The sequence below is a fragment of the Stylophora pistillata genome, chromosome 3 (genome assembly GCF_964205215.1).
Source record: "Stylophora pistillata chromosome 3, jaStyPist1.2, whole genome shotgun sequence".
In the NCBI taxonomy this organism is placed as follows: Eukaryota; Metazoa; Cnidaria; class Anthozoa; order Scleractinia; family Pocilloporidae; genus Stylophora; species Stylophora pistillata.
Window position 1 is genome coordinate 1,193,237 of NC_142521.1, and position 21,604 is coordinate 1,214,840.

A 21,604-nucleotide genomic window follows, 5' to 3' on the forward strand; every position below is an offset into this window, starting at 1 on the left:
CTCCTCATTGTCTGGCTGTACTGTACGTGTTCATATCTAAAAGTACACCAATTTGAAGCAAATTTGAATAACCTCACTTGATTTGCTTTAGCTAATATTTCTCATCATTCCTCGCTAAATTTGACAGGTTCACAGGTGTCATTCTCAAGTGTTACTTGTGAGTAAGAGAAGTTATTAGTTAGTTGACTACCCTTTTTTTTTCCTTCTTTTTAATGTATATATTTACCTTAGTTACTCTTAGCAAGACAATTGTATCTTATTTTAGAAATTAACTTCTAGGACTGTTATATACTTTCTTTAATAACTTAAATGTTTTTTATTTTTAGAATTACGATCATTGTAAAGCGCAGTTGAGCTCACGAAATGGCGCTATGTAAATTCTTGTATTATTATTATTATTATTATTATTATTATCATTATTATTATTATCAAGTTATTTACCTTCATCGTCTCTTTCTTTACATGACCACTTCACTGCTACTTCAGGTAGCTTGGTCCTCAATACAACTCGGAATATCACTTTGTTACTGGTAAGAATTCGAACGATTCGCAGCATCTTCACCTCAGGAATTTCTCTTCCTTTCAGTTCATAATATACGGATGCAGAGGCGTTCATATAATCCTTGTAGTAATTCAGTGTCACGGCACAACTGTTGGTGCAATGTAAAATTCCACACTTTGATGAATATATAAATTTTTCCGCCTTCCCTCGTACGAATTTTAACCTGATATAAGAACACGAAATGAGTGGGAAACGAAACAAAAAGCAAACTCGTTCTTACGTTTTATCACCCGGGAATGTGTTTGGTGGAATACGGACAACTGCTATTCGTGGTAAAATGAGTCGTTGAATCTTTCCACTCGTCTTGTTTTCATAAAATGTCGGATACCATTGGTCCCCTTCTTTGCATTTTGCCATCCACACATATAAGGGATTCCCTTGTAAGTTGTTAGGATCTTTGGAGTCGCTTCCATCACAAACTGCCTCTTGGTGAACACTTAAAGAGACATTTTCGCCACCTGTAGAGGATAATGGTCAGGTGAAACGCAGTCAAGGTAAAATTTCAAGGCCTCCGTTAAGTAAAACAGGAACTACACTATTTCATGTCACAGTTCTTTCATTTACCATGATGCTTAATTTTCACAACCTCATTTACTCAAGTTAAGAGTATGAAAACTGTACTAAGTTAGTTTATAAGTGAGAATGAATCTCTTTCCTTTAAAACACCTTTGAGAAAAGTTTCCCAACAGCATTTACTGTATAATGCATCCACGGGCCGCTGAACAAAAACTTTTGAAGAGAGGTTTAATTTACCCTGCTACAGTTATCAGCACCCTGAGCTAGTTTGGCCTGTTTTGGCCTTACCTTTAATCTTGGCGACAATAGGTACTCTCTTTGTCATTATGGTTATTTTGTCTTCTGAAAACAATTTGTCATCGCCTTTTACATACACCGTCAACGTGAATTCATATTTCTGTAAAATCAATTAAACGGCAAAAATATTTACATACATACATACATACATACATACATACATACATACATGCATACATACGTTAGTTGACCACTCTCCATGAGGGGCTTTCAGGGCCAATTCCTACCCATCCCACCCCAGGGGAAGACATCCACTACACAGTAATCTCGTGGGTGGAAAATTAACGTCTCCTACTCCTAACCCTGCAGGAGACGGGGCCTGCGGTTCATTCGTCCTTATCCGAGAAGACTAGAATATCTATCTATTTATTATAGAAAGGTAGCATATTCTCCTCACTTATTTTAAGACCATGAGTATCTGTGCGGCCGTGGCTCGAACCGATATTTGAGCTTTAAGTGAGGCGTAAATGTCCTCCGTAAAATCGATAAGTGCAAATATAATACCTCCAGCCACCACCCAACGCCGACTGTGTATACATTTGGAAAATTGCCTTTGAAACGCACAGTGATGGTTATAACAGCGGTGCAAGAAATGCACTGAGCCAAGCATAGCAAACAGGTCACATAATATTTGGTATGGAAAAGAAGCCAAAATAAAAAGGTCTAGACATCTAACTAACGGTAGTTTCACTTCAAACAAGATTGGTTTTGACTCCATGGCCAGCCAGTTCCCCAGAAATGAACCCCAGTCTACCCTCAGGGACTAGACTCAGTATAGCGGTAGAAATCAAGCAACTCAGTGACGTTGAATGACTTAAAAGCACTATTTTTTCAAAAGCTTTATGAACTTTTTTAAAATATACCCACCCGTGAACATCCAACTCTGAATGTACTTCACGCGAGGATTAGATTTCTAACTTTCCTTACATTGGAAGTTCTCAGTTCACAGCACGAAAATCATTGGCATTTATCTTCGCCAAGCAATTCCAATTCGATATATAGCAAGAGCGAGATGTCAATTCGATACAAAACCAAATCTCTCGGGCAAAATTTTAGGAAGATATAGAGCAGCTGAGACGAAAAAGTACTAATTACAGTAGATGACTTGGGCAACTCACTCTTCCTGAAGTCCACTGATCATCTTTTATTTTAAGTTCTGGGCTGCTATCATCAAACTCTATATCTGGGTCGTCACATGACCAAATGAATGACAAATATCGCATGTCTGATGCGGCGCACGAAGAAGCACGAACATTGGCTGCCAGTAAAAACAGAATAGTACCAGTTCAATGACAATCGATAAATATTGAATTTACTAGCACATGCAACTCTGAAACTTAATCTTACAATAGCCGAACCGAAAAAAAGCCAAAATGAAGCTAACAAACTAAAACTATCATTTAAACTTTTCAAAATTATAATTGCTCTCCTGGAGATTTTAACAAGCATGAAAAATTAGATGCGTCGGCTATGTTCTCCAAACTTTGGAAGAGATCGTTCTGCGACCTTCGTTTCTTGAAATGCCATCAAGCCCGGCTTAAATGTTTCTCGGCGCATAACGATATTGTTTTTGGATGAGGCTCTTTTTTTCATCGCAAATATCTAATATATGGCTAAGAATAAAATTACCAAAGTAGATTTTTAAAATCAATCTTAATACTAAGCTACATCAGCAATTAGGATCCGTTTTAGGATATAACCGGGAGTACAACGACACAGGCTAAAACTTATTCCACGTGTCTCCCTGAAAGAAACTTCGTTTTTCTCATCTTTAGAGCGCCGGTTCAACCAGATAAAAACTCAGTGAAAAAGCTGTTCCGTCTTAAACTCATGGGTCCTTACTGTTCATGGATTTTCCAACTCACCGCGCAGCCTCAATGTTCGAGAGGGACTGATCTCCATTGTGGCCTTAGCAAACTTAATTTTGGGAATTTCTTCACCAACTCGCTCAGTGATGAGGGAGTCACAAGCCATTTCCATTTTTTCTGTGAGACGTTCCTGGGCACATACTGTTACATTGTATTTTGCCCCTTCTATAACATCGCTCGCATTGAGTCGTATTCTGGTTTGATTGGATGGTAAGTTTGCGAATCTGCTGTTCAGTTCCTGTACGTCAGCGGTGTGCGTAACAGATACTGCCGGTGAATTGACTGCAACTACTTTCCAACTCATCTTTGCTGGCATGCTTGTCTGTGCGGAAATCACAAATGAATTGCAGCGTCCTACAAAAGACGGAAGTGTTGATGTATTGATGAGGTGTTAGACTTTTCCCTCAGTTTCACACACACGTTGAAAAGCAATCTTAAACGACTGATTTAAGACATTGGTAGACGAAACATGAATTCCTTCAAATGATCACTAATCTCCGCGCTTCACTTCCAGTCTAACTCACAACTTGCGTCCAAGTAATCTTACCTCTGCTTTTAAAAGGCCTGTGGGTCATCAACGACGAGGAGGCATGCGAAATTTAAACATGCTGTTACTTTGTTATCGCTTCACTCATTTACGTGTATACCACCAAATCAAAAGTTTGGATTTCCAGGTTCTTCAAACCGACTTTGTAATTACTATCAGTTTTTTATATATCTGAGTTTGTAACAAATTGCTATCACACCACATTTTGGGTTAAATACCTTTGTACATACCTACTTTCTTCGGGCCAGAAATCTCGACCAACAGGTTCACACCATCTTTTAAATTACACGTGACCTTCTTTTTATCAGAAGGAAAATGTTTGGTATAACTCGACCATTTGCTTTTAAAGCTCTTCAAGTCAAGTTCCACTTCCTCACCAGGGCGAAGTCTAGAATTTTGCGGGAGGCTGATAATAAGTTTTTTATTCTTACAGTGAGCCTTTGACGCTTTAGTTATTTTTTCCAGAGCACTGCCTGCGATGAAGCGCTCGCTACTCTCCCACTTGTCGGTACAGGCAACCAGTCTATCAAAACGTATGGATATGAAGCGAGCAGACGCACTAAACCTGCACTCCAAAGGCCTAGGTACGCGATCGTAGAGATTAAACTTAACTGCAATATTTCTAGATAGTTTTTCGTTTTCTGCTCCGGGGGCGAAAAGGACGCTGATCTTTCCATGCTGCGCCTTAGTGAAACGCTTTAAAACACAGATAATGGTTTCTGAGTTGACATATACAGCTGGAATCTTTTGTAAGCTCTCCTTCCCTTTCTCGCTTTTTTCTTTGGAAATCACACATACTAAAGAGGAAGTCTTGACAAATCCTCTTCCTTTGAGTGTTACATTTCTTTTGGTGTTGATTTCAGTTTCATTCGGACTAACTTCGGTGATGGTAGGTTCTACATAAACCTGAATCCTAAACTTGTCGAACCCCAGTTTCTTTTTACTCTCACCAAAAGAACAGTTGAGTGAATATTCACCAGCTCCCATATTTGGTGTTTTTACTGTAACTTTCTTCTTTGAAAGGGCCTTTACAAACGTCAGGTCGTACTTGCTGGGAAAAACGAAAAAACACAAGAATTATTCTTCTTTTCTCAAATCGAGTAATCGAAGATCGTTAAAAACTGCATCTTACCCACTCTTTGGCAAATGTTACAATCTTCCATGGGAATCCGAGTTGTCCTACCAATCTAACCCTATATGGTGTGGCTTCATACTGAGCTCAGTTCTTAGTAGCGCGGCCCAGCTAATATCTAGGAGGTACGGGTTCGAATTCCGTCGAAGCCTGAATTTTTTTCCAAGCTTCTTTTCTTGCAGTTACTAAAATTGCAGCTTACCGGCGACGATCATAGCTCTACTTGATTTTCATCCACAAGTCAAATGAAATTTCATCCTCGGAGACCCAGGGGCTGAGTCGATTTCAAGTTAGGGCATGAAGAGCCCCTGGGGACATTGTCTTACAAGACTAGTTCCAAACGGTCGCAGTCGTTCTGCCATCTGATTGGTGCCAGAAAAGCTTTGTGTTTTTCTGCCCAATCAGAGTGAACTGTGCTTTAAAGTCCTTTCGTGTGTTTTAACATATACTAGTAGCTCAGTTTCTCGCTTTGTTTGTTTGGACCGTGCGACGGAGATCTACTTGAGGTGAAAAGTTTCAGTCTCAGCGCACAATGTAAGAGAAATCCATCATGTCCGCGAAAATCTTACCGGAAATTTTACTGAATACTTTCGCAGGTATCACTAGAGAAGGCGTTTTAACGTTTGCGAGGTTTGTACACAACGCGATGGTTGCAGTCATTGATATGTCGCTTTAAACGTTAAACGAGATTCAAGCTAAAATCTTTCTAGATTTTTTGCATAATTTGCTGTGACTGAAACTTTGCCAATCCCGGGAAGTTATTTCGTCGCACGGGCCACGCAGGTATGTCGAGCAACTGGTTCTTGCGCAACTTTCCGTGCGTGCCAAAATCTAATCTCATCTTCGCTTGAAAAAAAAAGCTGAGCGTGGAAACTTTTGCTTATTAGATGTGGCTAGATGATCCTGTTCTACTAAGCTGACATTTGCAATAAAGTAAACCCGCCCTTTCCATCCAAAATTTCTTGGTCTTTGGTTTTGTTTTTCCCACTGAACACAGCATCGGATCGATTCCCAATGATCAAAGGTATTTAACTTGGTCTTAAACAATCGACATAAGAGGTGAAATGACAATGACCAAGGGACAAGAAGAGAATCCGTGGCCTTCCTGGCTCAAGAATTTCAACACTCTAGGCAGCAGTTGAGAGATTAAACTCTTTCCAAAGCCCTTCGGTAACTGCTTGAAAACATCTCTCCTTCCCGCGATGTTCTCGTTAATAAGTTTTTGTTCAGATTTTAATCAGCTAACCGGAAACACAGCTAAGCTTTCTCTTAGCACTTGCTGGAGGTCGTCCACGAACTCAACGTTCTCTGCAACCTTGGCCGTATTGTCTTTACTACTAAGATTAGATTTTGGCGCGCACAGAAAACAGAAAGCTACGTAGGCGAATGCGCCAGTTGCTCGACATACCTGCGTGGCCCGTGGGACGAAATAACTTCATGGGATTGGCAAAGTTTCAGTCACAGCAAATTATGCAAAAAATCTAGAAAGATTTAAGCTTAAATCTCCTTTAACGTTTAAAGCGACATATCAATGACTGCAGTCATTGTGTTTTAGACAAACCTAGCAAACTTTAAAACACCTTCTCTAGTGATACCTGCGAAAGTATTCAGTATGATTTCCGGTAAGATTTTCGCGGACAATCTGATCGACTTCTCTTACATTGTGTGATGAGACTGAAACTTTTCACCTCAAGCAAATCTCCGTCGCAAGGTAGAGACAAACATAGCGAGCAACTGAGCTACTAGTATATGTCCGTGTTAAAACACACGAAAGGACTCTAAAGCACACTTCACTCTGATTGGGCAGAAAAACACAAAGATTTTCTGGCACCAATCAGATGGCAGAACGAGTGCGACCGTTTGTAACTAGTCTTGTAAGACAATGTCCCCAGGGGCTCTTCATGCCCTAACTTGAAATCGACTCAGCCCCTGGGTCTCCGAGGATGATGAAATTTATTCCGGTAAAAACTTCTGATTTCAAAACGTGTACAGTGATATTGCATTCAAATAGCAATATCTTCTAGGATTCCTTTTATATGCACTGTTATTATTATGACAGCCATATTGAATTCAACTTCGTAGTTTATTGCATCCCATGATGCTTATGGTATTTTCGTGATAGCATACCTGACATGCACATCAATGGGAAAACGTTCTGAAGAGTTACCGAGTCAATGTCAGACTTTTGAAGAAACGTGGCTCAAAATTAGAACTGCTATTGCTATATAACTTGGATATATCAACAAAGTTGAAGTGGTAAATTGGCCACCGTAACGATCACAAAAGCTGACGTTTCGAGCGTTAGCCCTTCGTCGGAGCGATTAGAGGAATTGTGGGTTGTGTGTGCTTTCAAAGGCAGAGAATGGAGCTACGTTATTGGTGGGAACATGGCAACGAGAAAAACAAGAATAAATTAGTGGAATGAAAAGCGGTCGTTGATCCCTGTGGGACTTAGACTGCCAGTTTGAAAGATGAGCCGTAAAAGTCTTGAACAAAAGCTCATCTTTCAAACCGGCAGTCTAAATCCCACAGGGATCAACGACCGCTTTTCATTCCACTAATTTATTCTTGTTTTTCTCGTTGCCATGTTCCCACCAATAACGTAGCTCCATTCTCTGCCTTTGAAAGCACACACAACCCACAATTCCTCTATTGGCTCCGACGAAGGGCTAACGCTCGAAACGTCAGCTTTTGTGATCGTTACGGTGGCCAATTTACCACTTCAACTTTGTTGATATATCCAAGTTATTTCGTTAACCCACCGACGCAGCCCCAAACAGTTTCTTTCGAAACTATCAGCCTTTATTCATTGTTATTGCTATAACTGACTTCTCAATTGGTCGCCAACTCTCCTTCCACTATTGCATGAAAAGCTCTTTACAGATCAGTGTTTTACGGTCAAGTTACACGGAAAACAGGAAATGGATAACTTTCATCCTCTCAACTTAAAAAAGAATCTATTCAAAAATTGCAGAGCACATACAGACCTTCCGTCGTCCTTGTAGAGATAGCAGGAGATAGAGATATGCCTGGCCATCCCAGCAACTTTCAAGGTCATCAATGTTTGTTGGTTTGAAGGTATGGCTCTGAAATCACAATCAAGGATTTTCGGACATTTATCAAAGTTTTCCTCGTCTTGAGGGTCTGCACAATTACCACATGAATCCTTCGTCTTGTTTCCATGTGGGACTCCTTCACAGTCAACACAGGTCGAACTGTCTCCGCCGCAAACTCCACACTCGTCTTTTTCCCAATTTAGTGGCTTTTTAGTGTTCCCACCAACACAAACACTGGCATTACAATCGGACTGTCATATAAAATAGGAAAAAAACTGAGTGGTAAGCTTGCAGCTCGCGCAGTATCAAATATAGAATATTTGCTCATAAGTTTTCACCTACCCATTTGGCTTTACCGTAGCAGTCACCATTGCAGTCTTTGAAATCGATTACTTTGTCGTTGGACTGGCAAACGTTACATTCATCCCAATGGGATGGCGACCAGCATATCTCAGAACAGAATGAAGTAGTCTTGTTTCCGCATCTGTCACACTCATCTTCAAAAGAAAAAGTTCAGAATTAAGTCTCCTTAGGTAGCCTCGCCGTCCCCTGCCAGCCTTTTTCTTAGACACTTCGTACAAAAGATAATGAATGGCTTACCTCTTTCCTTATTTGAGTAGGGAATCTTATCGCACCCAAGGCAGCTATTTTTTATGACACCTCTTCTGGGGCACTGGCTACATTTGTCTCTTTTCCTCCTTGACCAGGCCACATGATCACATCCAAGCTGAGCTGCCATGATTTTGACCCTCTCTCGTGATAAAGTTGTATCCGACTCCATGGCGGTGGAATTCATTTCGTAGTATCCTGATGATTTGTTGTCTGAGTTATCGTAGGCTTTAACCATTAAAAATATCGATTGCCTTGATTGATCCTTTGTCCAAGATACGTTTCTTCGTGGCTTTAAGGCAATGCAATCATTGGGTCCTAAGAGCAGCACCATCCCTGAAGTCAAGTTTATCTCCCTCAGAGGGCCATCTTCGATCCTGAATTTCCAAGCGACATACTTCTGTGGTGGTGCATGCAGTACAGCCAATCCAACCTCAGAGTCATCAGGATCTGCCACAAGAGGGAATGGGCGGCGATTTGGGTAAAGCGGCTTCACTTTTATAAAGTCTTTAGGAACCTCTTTTTTTTCGAAGACGTATCTGACATACTCCGAGCTCATCTTTGTTAAGTTTCCAACTCGCCAACATTTGATATCAGCGTTAGTAAAGTTCTCCCGAACTGGCGGGAAAGGAATTAATTTCTCTCGATTTTCCAATAGAAATTTGGGTCGGTCGTTTACGGGTAATACTTTTACTTGAAGCCGAGCCATTCCTGATCCTATGCGGCATTTGCCTTCTGGTGATCCTGCACAGCTTCCCTACGATACAGATAAGATGCAACCATATGATTTGAAGATTGCGGTTACTCTGAACCACTCAACATCAGTCTGAGCGCCTCACAATTACGTTTAACAATTCATGAGGGATCGTGGGAATATGGAAAGAAAGTCCCATTTTACCCAAGTCGACAACAAGGGAGTGATAATAAAACTGCAATAACATTGGTCAGTTGCATTTGAAATCTAAAAGCGGCCCAAATTAAAGTCTCCTCTCGTAAAAGTTTGGCTTCAAAGAAAAGCAGTGAGCTCTTGATTGCACTATCTGAGTCTCCATACTGATCTTATTCCCCGATGGCCGCTATCTTTACTCTTTGGGGTTCCCTAAGTTTTCTAAATCTGAGACATTTCCATTTTCAATTGAAACATCCTCGCGCTAAAGCTATATGAGAAACAACACAAGCCAACGATACCTGTTAGATTCCTAGAGATTACCTTTTCATCTGCAGGTGCAATGAAAGACCTCACAAAATTTATAACTTTTCTCTTCAAGTTAATGATGCTTTCTTTCTGTAGTCGATCTAAGATTTCCTCGATGGCCTCATCAATGCGTCCATTCTCAATCCTACGCACGATATTGTTGTATTCCCTCTGGGGTATCTCCTTGAGCCAAGCAGGTTTTCCCTAGAAGATCCAAACCCACACTCAGTATGCTACCTTGTTACATTTGGAGTTGGTCACTATGGCAATAATCGGGTTAAAATCTTTTAAGAGACCCATTATAACGTTCTCCTTGTACATGAATCTAAACAAATCTTTTTATAAGGTAAAAGGAGTCAGCTGATGCAAACCATGGTAAAACAAAGTGAACTTACTTCATTTAAGTTGACCGAGGAATGCGCTGGTACTATGCAGGCAGGAGCTAATGTTAGGTTAACATTACCAAACATATTTGGGGACGGCACCATTACACAGGTCCAATACGGCGCAAAAAATACAGACTTGAAACTTGGTCCATTCGGAGCAACTTCAATAAGCCTTCCGGACTGTTTAGTGGAGCATCTCAGTCGCACTGTAGATAAAATGAAAACGATATTGACCACTTTTATGAATGGCTGCCGGATTAATATTCTTTTGTTTAAATTTAAATTAGCCTTTCTGGTCTCGTTCTCCAGTTCAAAATTCAAAATAATACATTATCTCAAGCGAGGCTAGTGAGGCTATTTTGAATTTAAACAAAATAATATCAATCTGGTAGCCATTTATGAAAGTGGTGTATGACTCGATCTAAATAAACAAAAAGTCTCTGAAGTCTAAACAAATGATCATACACCTCGCGTTTCTATTATTTTGCAACAAAGAAAAATCAATGAATGTTTTTTTTCAATGGAGTTTTGTTATTTTATTTACCTTTCTTTAACGGCTTCGTTTTTGTTATGACCATCCCGGCAATCTTCTGTTGCAGTTGTTTTACTGCTTGGTTGTATAGTGAAACAAATTTTTTGGGAACCCGACAGGCCAGCGATTTATTCAGTTTCAATTCACTGCAGTTTGTAGGTCGACTTGTAACGTTAATGTATTTGGAGAACTGGGAAATAAAAATTAACCTGATTTAGCGACACTCCCTTTATTACCAGCAAAGAAACACAACACCTAGGAAGTTTTTGAAAATCCTTCCATAAGGGCATGATGTGACAAGTAACCATGGGAAAATGACAGGGACGGGTTCTACTCTAATCACAATAAAACCCGAGCAGACCCAATGATCAGTTGACCCGATATCATAAGAAAATTATGTGTTAAGTGGACTCAAGTTAGAGGCACGCGCTTGTCGTTCCATTTCTCCTTGTGAAGTGAACTTGTATTCAGTGAACACTCCCATTAAGTGTTTGCTAACATCAGATAGATTCCCAATTGTGAACCAATACCTGGATTAGGCGAAGGGGTTACATTGAATTTATAGATAATCAGAAAAATTAACAGATTATAAAATTATGTCAAATTAACGATAATTTTTATATCACCCGATATCGCAAGGCCGCGACTTTAAAGCGTCGGCAATACACCCAATGCAAATATTGCGTTCAATTTAGTCTGCCATTGTTCTGGACTCACTAGCTTCTCATACGTGTGATAATCATTTCGTGTTTCCACGTGACGACGAGGTTAGTGAGTCCAGAACAATGGCAATATTGCCATATTTGCATTCGGTGTATCTGTTGTATTTCAATTTTATCCTTGGTTCAAATTTTATTTTCCTTTGTTTCAAACTCATTATCATACATTAATACATTAACATGACCGAGAACAAAGGAAAATAAAATTTGAACCAAGGATAAAATTGAACTACAACATATACACTAAACAAAAGGCATCTACAGAAGTTCCACCACATTTGCAATTAAATTCTCCTTTCAAGCAATCGCCATTATATGCAAATAGTGATACAATGCATACAAGTAAAACATGTTGATTTAGTAAGATAGTCAGTTCTGCATATGATACAATGGATACAAATAAAACATGTTGATTTAGTAAGATAGTCAGTTCTGCATATTGTTGATCTTGACACTGTACCAAACCGAAACGTTGGCTTCTAGTCCTATTGTGGTCACTGAAAAAAAAACTGTTATAATCCGTTTACGACGGACACCTTTATCGCAATGGACACTATAAAGAGTCTCTCATAACTATTTGATAACCTGAAATTATGAATCATATCATCGACTACTCGTACCTGCTCTTTTTGCGAAGAATGATCCTCTCTCAGAATAATATTGGGACGAACCAAATTAATGCCCAGACCAGCGGCGCAGTTTGGCATCAAAACCATCACCACTATGTCTCTCTGTGGTGCCGAGGCCGGAATGCTGACACATGTCCCATGCGCGGAATTCCTGGGTTCAATTTCAATCTCAATTTCAAAGGACAAGAAGCCGTGCGCACAACGTTTAAACCTTTGATAAAACAGATAAGATAATAAGATCAACTAATGAGTCAAAGAATTAACAATCCAATAGGACGAGTGAACTGACGTTTGTTGTTATTTCTATAGCTGTTACTTTTCGTTACTTCAACTGCACCTCAAAGCGCTATCGTTTGACACCACTCGCATTTGATCATCCGCGCATCCAATGTATGGCTTCCATTTCTTGTCAGCTTCTGATTTGAACTCCAGGCCAGCACTGTATTCGTCCCCTACTGCGAACAGCCCGATAAGACCTGGCACTTTACTGGCCGGGAAAATATTTTGGAGGGGTTCTTTAGACCACAGCATCCGCGCCTCTTGGTCTGACGAATTGCAAAAAGGATTTTGAGAGGGTGTTGGTTTCCTGTGCTCCGATGGTCTCTGTCCCATGCCACTACAGTTTCCTCTGGGAGCACATCTAATGAAACGAGAAATTAGAAAGGGATGCGTAAATCCATTTCTGGCCCTGTTAATGCGTTGTTAACACAGAAAATGTCAAAGCATGCTTCCAGTTTATTTTCTTTAAGACGTTATCACTACAACTGGAACCTGATTGTTTCATTAAGCGAGTCTTTCTTTTGCAGGGTGAATCATCACTCATGACTGCTGTCCTCAAAGACGTAATGTTATGCAATAAATAGCCACTAGACATTAGAAACGAAGATAGCCTGAGGCCAATGGCAAAAATGGATCGGTTAAGTTCTCTGGTATTAAACAGCTGACTTAATTTTGAAACAGACCAGAAGTATGGTCAAAATTTGGTCGACATCAAATCCATGCTTTCCTTATCGTACTTCAACCAGTATTCAGCAATTGAATCATCTGAATTTCCTACTATTATTTACAGTTTAGTCGCTACTACACTCATTTTTCACGAGAGTGGGACCGATAACAAATCCGAGTCGCTGTTTCCATAGATCCTCTTACCGCCCTAAACGGCGGCAAAACTGTTCCTCGTCTTTACAATTGATGTCGGTCCGACAGGTTTCGTCTGATCTCGATAGAAACTGTTTGCATTTCTTGAGACCATACTCTAGTCTTGCCGTAAAGGGGCCGAGGACTTTACAAAATCCTGCCCAACCTGAGTAGTAAAGGAAATAATATTGAGCTACAGACATCCACCGACGAATAACAAATACACTTCATTGGTATTTTGTTAAATCCTTATAAACGACGGCCCAGACAACTTCAAAAGTCGAAATGAAAGTTAATGAAATTAAAAAAAGACTGCCTTCAAAATCCTTCTTATACCAGCATCCACTGATCTCTCTTTTAGCAGATGAGTTTTCTTTAATGTGTCAACACGAGTCAGAATGGTGGCAATCCTGAAAAAAATGTGTTGTAACCCGGCACCGAAATTGTGGCATATCACACAATAATAAACGAGATTTTTCTTTCCGGCTTTAGTTTGGAGCTCAGTAATCTTCAGAGAAAAGCTAAAAAGTTAAGTAACTGATCCGTTTGTGGTTATTCTGATCTTTGTACCCTGGATCGGTTTAACTATGCCAGTCCGAATGACCGTTTAGTTCCATACCTGCTGAAAAAGGTTTGATGGTGAGGTATACCTACCCTTACACACAGAATGAAGACAGAAATGCTTCTAAGATTTTTCCGTTATGTTTGTATTGTGTAATGTTCAAGGTAATAGTGATAGGGTACTGTTTGTAATGCAGACGACTGTGAGGAGTTTGATAATGAGGTATCACTGTGCGCAATTAGGTATCGTAAACAAAAAAATGTATACCCACCGCTCCTGTTAGCAAACGCACTGACGGAGAAGTAATCGAACTTAGTCGGCTTGGTGCAGTTGAAATGTTTAGGGAGGCATTCGTGTTGACGTAGACAGGACTCTTGATCATCAGCCTTGCACGCAGCCTTTTCGCCAGGCTGACCATTTATCTGATCTTTGTCTTGTGGATCGACGCATTTCATGGCCAAGACAGAAAAAACCTCATCTTTTGGACAACACTTCAGTTTAGGACCAAAAGGAGAACAGCTTTTGTTTTTTCGTGCTTGCCATTGGAGCCAGGTGCCAAAAGAACACGAACCATTTCTAGCAGGGCTAAAAGTTTTTCAGAAGTTACTTCGAAATCCAAGATTGATTAAAACGATTTTGTTTTTCTCAGTCTCAGTTCTACCATTCAAACTGGTTTTAAATGACCATCTCCTGTTATAACTCAAACCAGCTTATTAGCAAAAAACAAGACCTCAAATGTTTTCACCATTTTAATAAACAGTTTCTCTGTTTTATAAACAATGACAAGTTAGTTGTTCTACTCTCAAGTTGTGGATTGTGCAGATGATTTTTTTTTTGCTAACCAAGTGTCACGGTCATCTGACAAATATGAAAACAGAGAGCCGTCACCTCGGCATCAATCAGACCTTAAAAGACTAAGATCTGTTTGATAATCGTAGGTTAACGTGATTGGCTCTGAGTTAAAATTTTTTTAAAACGTAGATTGTGCCACTTTTCTTTTGAGTGATGAGCTGTCAAGATAACCGTGTACAAGTTTCCACCTACTCACTGAGCCTGGATGAAGCACATCTTTACTTTCATACCTCATAGTCAGCATACAAAATCCCGCATTATCTTCGCGTGTTTTGTTTTTGTCCCACGGCGCTTTCTCCATTCCCAGTTGGAAAAACTGCCTGTTTGTAGTGCAGTTGGACAGACCACCTTTGGGTACGCAGTCCATCGAAGTAGGACAATAAACCTCTCCTTCAGAACAATAACCTGCAAATGGCGTCTGTGTGGAACGGTTCTTAATAACCTTCTCAAACCTACTTGCATTTTTCCTGAGGAGATTGCACAAATGGCAATTTTCAATGGAGAAAGGACAAGCGACGTCAACGATCTTTTGGCAGAAACTTTTACCAGAGAGGCAACTCATGTGTGATTCGTAACCAGCTTCACGACAGTGAACTTCGCGTGACATGCAATCTTTGAGTTGCTCCAAAATGCAAGTGAACAAGGCCTTTCTAACAAAGCAGAATGAAGCCCATCCTGATAATCATAATATAGTTAACAGAAGGTTAGCGTGCTATCCTGGACTATTTCGTAATTGTTAAATATAACTTGGAAAAGGAAGATAAACAGCCGTAACGAATTTTGACGTAAAAAAAAGACGAAGCTGCTACCACACAAAGAGTCCTCAAATACTCGATCTGCTCCGTGAAGAGCTAAAGCTAACTTCATCACCATATAATCAACATTAAACGATGGAGATTTTATCGCCCACCGACACAGCATAAAGTTTCTTGAGAAAATAATAACATGTATTGTAGACAAGCCATATTAAATCGACTCTCTGTGAAGCTACAATTATAGCAAGAACAACAACAAACATATGAAACATATGAGTGAACTGCGGTTATGAGACGTATATAAGAACGATCCTTCGCAGTAAAGCACTATTTGAGCAATAGTGGAAATCAGACCTGAAAAAAATTTCAGGCCTGTACGGGACTCGAACCACTGACCTCTGCGATACTAGTGCAGCGCTCTACCAATTGAGCTAACAAGCCAACTGGGAGCAGGCCATCAAATTAATTCGATATAAACCCGTAGATGATAAATCGAACAACAACAAACATATGAAACATATGAGTGAACTGCGGTTATGAGACGTATATAAGAACGATCCTTCGCAGTAAAGCACTATTTGAGCAATAGTGGAAATCAGACCTGAAAAAAATTTCAGGCCTGTACGGGACTCGAACCACTGACCTCTGCGATACTAGTGCAGCGCTCTACCAATTGAGCTAACAAGCCAACTGGGAGCAGGCCATCAAATTAATTCGATATAAACCCGTAGATGATAAATCGAACAACAACAAACATATGAAACATATGAGTGAACTGCGGTTATGAGACGTATATAAGAACGATCCTTCGCAGTAAAGCACTATTTGAGCAATAGTGGAAATCAGACCTGAAAAAAAATTTCAGGCCTGTACGGGACTCGAACCACTGACCTCTGCGATACTAGTGCAGCGCTCTACCAATTGAGCTAACAAGCCAACTGGGAGCAGGCCATCAAATTAATTCGATATAAACCCGTAGATGATAAATCGAACAACAACAAACATATGAAACATATGAGTGAACTGCGGTTATGAGACGTATATAAGAACGATCCTTCGCAGTAAAGCACTATTTGAGCAATAGTGGAAATCAGACCTGAAAAAAAATTTCAGGCCTGTACGGGACTCGAACCACTGACCTCTGCGATACTAGTGCAGCGCTCTACCAATTGAGCTAACAAGCCAACTGGGAGCAGGCCATCAAATTAATTCGATATAAACCCGTAGATGATAAATCGAACAACAACAAACATATGAAACATATGAGTGAACTGCGGTTATGAGACGTATATAAGAACGATCCTTCGCAGTAAAGCACTATTTGAGCAATAGTGGAAATCAGACCTGAAAAAAATTTCAGAATTAATTTGATTGCCTGAATTAATTGATTCCTCAGAATTAATTTGATGGCCTGCTCCCAGTTGGCTTGTTAGCTCAATTGGTAGAGCGCTGCACTAGTATCGCAGAGGTCAGTGGTTCGAGTCCCGTACAGGCCTGAAATTTTTTTCAGGTCTGATTTCCACTATTGCTCAAATAGTGCTTTACTGCGAAGGATCGTTCTTATATACGTCTCATAACCGCAGTTCACTCATATGTTTCATATGTTTGTTGTTGTTCGATTTATCATCTACGGGTTTATATCGAATTAATTTGATGGCCTGCTCCCAGTTGGCTTGTTAGCTCAATTGGTAGAGCGCTGCACTAGTATCGCAGAGGTCAGTGGTTCGAGTCCCGTACAGGCCTGAAATTTTTTTTTTTCAGGTCTGATTTCCACTATTGCTCAAATAGTGCTTTACTGCGAAGGATCGTTCTTATATACGTCTCATAACCGCAGTTCACTCATATGTTTCATATGTTTGTTGTTGTTCGATTTATCATCTACGGGTTTATATCGAATTAATTTGATGGCCTGCTCCCAGTTGGCTTGTTAGCTCAATTGGTAGAGCGCTGCACTAGTATCGCAGAGGTCAGTGGTTCGAGTCCCGTACAGGCCTGAAATTTTTTTCAGGTCTGATTTCCACTATTGCTCAAATAGTGCTTTACTGCGAAGGATCGTTCTTATATACGAATTATAGCAAGAGTCACCAAAATTTAACTTCAGTTCCATACGAAAACAATAACTTCTCTAAACTATGTCAAAGAAAGCAGTGTATCACATATTACCTGATTTGGAGAGTATACGCATTGTCTCGTTCTGAATATTTCCTGCAAAAAAGGAGGAATGAGAAAGTTTATTTTTGTTCGAATGTTTTAGCTTTTGGTTTCTTTGACATAATCCATAGGTCGAAGAAGTTACTTATAACTGATCTAAACTTATAATTGTGACAACACAACTCATCTCACCTGGTTCAATTGAGAGCGCTGCTTGGCGCAATGCTTTGCTCGTGTTTGCTTCTTTTGGACATTCGTCTTTCTTCAAGCGGCATCCAGCTCCACAACCGAGACAGAGACGTTCTGAGGAGTTGCAGAGGTTCTTTGACGCCCACTTTGTCAGCGTCCCAGTGTGACACCCGTGCTCTTTTGATCTGCAGTCAAAGGACGAAGGACAAAACTTCTTCCCTGTTGGACAATGTTTTGTTGAAAGGGAAACGTTGCTTTTCTTCACCAACCAACGAACAAGACGACGAGAAGAAAACGGCTTTTTGTCATGAATGCTTCTCTTTAAGGTCTCACAAAAACTGTGTTCATTTTCAGATCTGTTTTTTGACGAAGTTCCTCGGTCATCTTCGGGAACATGGTCATCTGAGCGATTCATTGGAATGCATCCACCATTATCCTTGAAAATAAAACTGAAGGGAGAAAACCTGCTTCCTGGAGGACAATCAATAAACTTCCGACTGATATTGCGTAATCGACTGACGAACTGAAGAGGTTCCTGAGTCATCCTGCAGCATTCCCCATCCAGATCTTTGAACAACATCAAATTTGCCAGAGCGGATCTAATGCAGTGGGAATATCGTCTGTTGCACGCCTCCTGATTCTTGTTATCTTTTTTATCATGTGACATGTTAGAACGACGTCGTTGCCCAATAATCTCATCAATCATAGAAGGGCTGAAAGACTGTCCCAAAATTCTTCTCAATCTTGTATCGTTCAACACATTACTTGTCTCATTTCGCTCAAAGTCATGCTGACCATTTCGAGGCCCTCTGGCAGAGAACGGGTTTGCATCGTCTTGCGAACGACGGCGGTTTTGTACGTTAACTTGGGAGACGTTACGATCACGTTTACCTAGGCTGAGGCTTTCATTCAATTTGGAGGGGAGGCTGTTATTTCGCTTGAGACTGGGAATATGGTGTCCAAAATTCCCTTGAGCACCTGGAAGAGTACATTGTTCAGGTGAAGGAACACAGTTCTTTTCCTGAGGCGGGCCGCAGAGTTGTTCGTTACTCGCGCACGAATCGTTACCACAATTGAACCCCAAGCGATAGACACACAGATGTGTGGGTTCACAGAATACCTGAAGAAATGGCAAATTATTAATGACGAGTCATGTGCCAGGCCAGACTACATTTTGAAATCAATAGAAGGTTATGTATATAGTGTGAATTAGCGGAAGACTACATGGGAGCCTCTCAACTGACCAAGAAAATCGATGAAAAAATTTTATTGTAACAAATTTTCTCTTTAGATCTGCCGTAATCCAAAGTTCTGGTTAGTTCTGTTAACTTTGGATGGAATTCATTGCCCGTTCGCGATAATCTTATTTGTAGATTTTGTTTCAGCGACCCGCTAACAGCTGGTAATCTCAATGCAGATCGACGTACAGTTTCAGTTTGCCCCTTGTATTTGGAAACTTAGCTCTTTAAGGATCAACATCATTGAGGGACATGGGAGTAACTCCGGGTTTGTGAACAAAGTGGAAATCATTCAACATTTAAGACCATTAGTTGAGTTCCAAATAATGAAATGTATAATTTGTCCTTAATAAATAGGTCAAACAATTCAGTTTTATGATGGAAAAAGGTAGAAGCTCCAAACTTAAATGAGCCGAAAAAATGTTTGCCGGTCAAATCTGAACTTTAATTTCGTGCAAGTTTTGCAAAGTTTCGACTTTCCTAGAAGAAAACGCTAATTGACACTAATGATTTTTTCCAGTTGTTCAACAAAGGCTCCACAGGGAAACAAACCTTGGTAACGAATAAACATTTTGGGGCAGTCCTCAATAATTTATCTGCTAGCAATTCATGTATCTGACACAAGAAAGGTATCTGACACAAGAAAGGTATCTGTCAACAATGAAAGGTTAACACATGAAAATGAAAGATATTTTTCTCCACCATCATGGGCTGCCTCTTACTTTATTGTGGTGTCAGATGCAATAGCGACAAAATCAGAAGATACACTCGGAATACAATAATAAATAAGCCATCACACACATCTGTCCTGCGGTCTCGCGCGAACTCCGCAATGTATGGGGAAATGCACGTCACTCGCGCAATGCGTTGCGAAAATTTGATTTCTTTACTCGAATATTTGCACGCAATGAAAAATATTTCGAGAAAAATGTACAATCTTCATTTCTTTTCAGTTTTTGACAATTTGACACGAAAGTAAATCTATGTGAAATTGTACACACAGCTTTGTATCGGTTGGTTTCCAGTTTCTACGTTTTCACCGCACTGAATTTGTTCCTCTGCAAAATGAGGCTCTAATTTAGGGCCTTGTTGCGCAAATTCACTAGGCTGAAAATTGTGAAACATGAAGCATAACCAAACGAGTGACCAAGTTAACAAAATTTGACATTTTCGGACTTGGGTGACTTACAACCTTGACGAGAAAAAGGTTTTTTGGGAAAGCTCTAGTTAAGTTCCTTAGACGTATTAATTTGGGAAACTAGTATAAGAATTCAAATAAACGATAAAGTTTTTTGCCAGTGTGGTATCCCACAACGTTTGCGTAATATTTCATGCACCTCCGGCAGGGATCAAGCAAAACAAATCCTGAGCTAACACATTGGTCACCGAATACAAAGGGGACGCCGAATAAGGGAAAAGGTGGTGGGCGCTCGCATAGGCACTGAAAAGGGCGTCCAAATACAGTGATGACGTCAAACACACTCTCATGACTCTTACACTCACGGAAAGATATATCAGTAATATCACCATGATAAAACTTCAATATTTATTGCGATTATCTGCGGAAAAAGTAACTATAGTACGCAGTATTTACTGATCAAAACGTCCGGAAAATATTTTCAGAGTGGTGAGAATTTACACACCTAGCTTTCAACACCAATACCCCTTCAATTCTTTACTCCTTGATAAAGAGTTTTATGTCTTCAGCTAGTTCTAATATTGATTAATTCTGCTTGACAAAATGTTACGGTAATCTTGGTTCGCAACTTTTTCTGTGTTCATTATACAATAAAAAATGAACTACAAAAAATGTGCAAAATGATACAGAATTCTAGGAGAAAAACCTCCTCAAAAAACATGATGTGTAGATATTTGCAAATAAGGCCACGCTACAACTTGCGTGTAAATAGATACGAAAACTTATTTGACAAAGTTAAAGTTTTCATACCTGATCGTGAGGACACTGGCCAGGGCTGTTCGAACCGCCCTGTCCACTCCCGAGGCCAGAACTGTTCACATCAGCATAAAACAACACAACGAATCCAAAGCAAGGCCAGAACACTGCAAAAAGAAGAAAATATAACATAAGTATTAGTTAAGTTTAGCGACCGAAACATGCATGGCACAAGTCTTATAAACACAATTGCTAGTCTGTTTGAACAAACCTTTGAGCTGCATGTTAATGATTCATTCACTTCTTGCCAGCCTTCGTGTTGGACTAAACTTCTTTTTGTTTTACAAAGTCAACATATAAACTTGAGCCTTCAACGAAACTGCAATCACCAATTTCTATGCAGCTTTCGTCGTTTCGCAGTCGTTTAATAATAAATGAACCTTGTACAAGTCACCTGCCCCTTTTGATCCGGTCCCTTTATGATGGAAATATGATGTGCTATTTAAAGCAGAATACCTTTATTGTTTCCTTCTTTCCTGGAGCAGAAAAAAACATCATTTCTGCATCAATATACACCAGTCACTGAGCACAGAAAACCTAAATAAAGTTATTAAAACCACACTTCCTATTCACGTTTTTTTTGTAATTGCTCTTTGCGACTCAGAACCGTTATTAATACACGACAGTGTAGGTGTACACGCTATGCCGAAGGTTTCCTTTAAGCTTTCTGAGAATTAGCCACTTTTACTGTACGTTCTTAAAGTACCTCTTGAATAGT

General features: G+C 40.0%; 1 protein-coding gene across 1 annotated transcript in view; it reads right to left on the minus strand.

Annotated features, from left to right (window-relative positions):
* LOC111329558 (uncharacterized) overlaps positions 1 to 21,235 on the minus strand; it is a 28,409-nt gene extending 7,174 nt beyond the window's left edge. Inside the window, exons 1-21 of the mRNA XM_088752614.1 lie at positions 21,098 to 21,235; positions 20,881 to 20,993; positions 17,698 to 18,814; positions 17,518 to 17,559; positions 14,830 to 15,274; positions 14,019 to 14,332; positions 13,198 to 13,351; positions 12,386 to 12,688; positions 12,040 to 12,259; positions 10,713 to 10,890; positions 10,178 to 10,374; positions 9,798 to 9,986; positions 8,579 to 9,344; positions 8,321 to 8,475; positions 7,910 to 8,229; positions 4,021 to 4,841; positions 3,241 to 3,597; positions 2,494 to 2,633; positions 1,367 to 1,475; positions 783 to 1,020; positions 442 to 650 (exon numbers count right to left, since the gene is read on the minus strand). Of these exons, the coding sequence (XP_088608740.1) occupies positions 442 to 650; positions 783 to 1,020; positions 1,367 to 1,475; positions 2,494 to 2,633; positions 3,241 to 3,597; positions 4,021 to 4,841; positions 7,910 to 8,229; positions 8,321 to 8,475; positions 8,579 to 9,344; positions 9,798 to 9,986; positions 10,178 to 10,374; positions 10,713 to 10,890; positions 12,040 to 12,259; positions 12,386 to 12,688; positions 13,198 to 13,351; positions 14,019 to 14,332; positions 14,830 to 15,274; positions 17,518 to 17,559; positions 17,698 to 18,814; positions 20,881 to 20,993; positions 21,098 to 21,110 (6,400 nt within the window). The 5' untranslated portion in view covers positions 21,111 to 21,235. The remainder of the gene's footprint in view (positions 1 to 441; positions 651 to 782; positions 1,021 to 1,366; positions 1,476 to 2,493; positions 2,634 to 3,240; positions 3,598 to 4,020; positions 4,842 to 7,909; positions 8,230 to 8,320; positions 8,476 to 8,578; positions 9,345 to 9,797; positions 9,987 to 10,177; positions 10,375 to 10,712; positions 10,891 to 12,039; positions 12,260 to 12,385; positions 12,689 to 13,197; positions 13,352 to 14,018; positions 14,333 to 14,829; positions 15,275 to 17,517; positions 17,560 to 17,697; positions 18,815 to 20,880; positions 20,994 to 21,097) is intronic.
* Between the last annotated feature and the right edge of the window lie 369 nt (positions 21,236 to 21,604).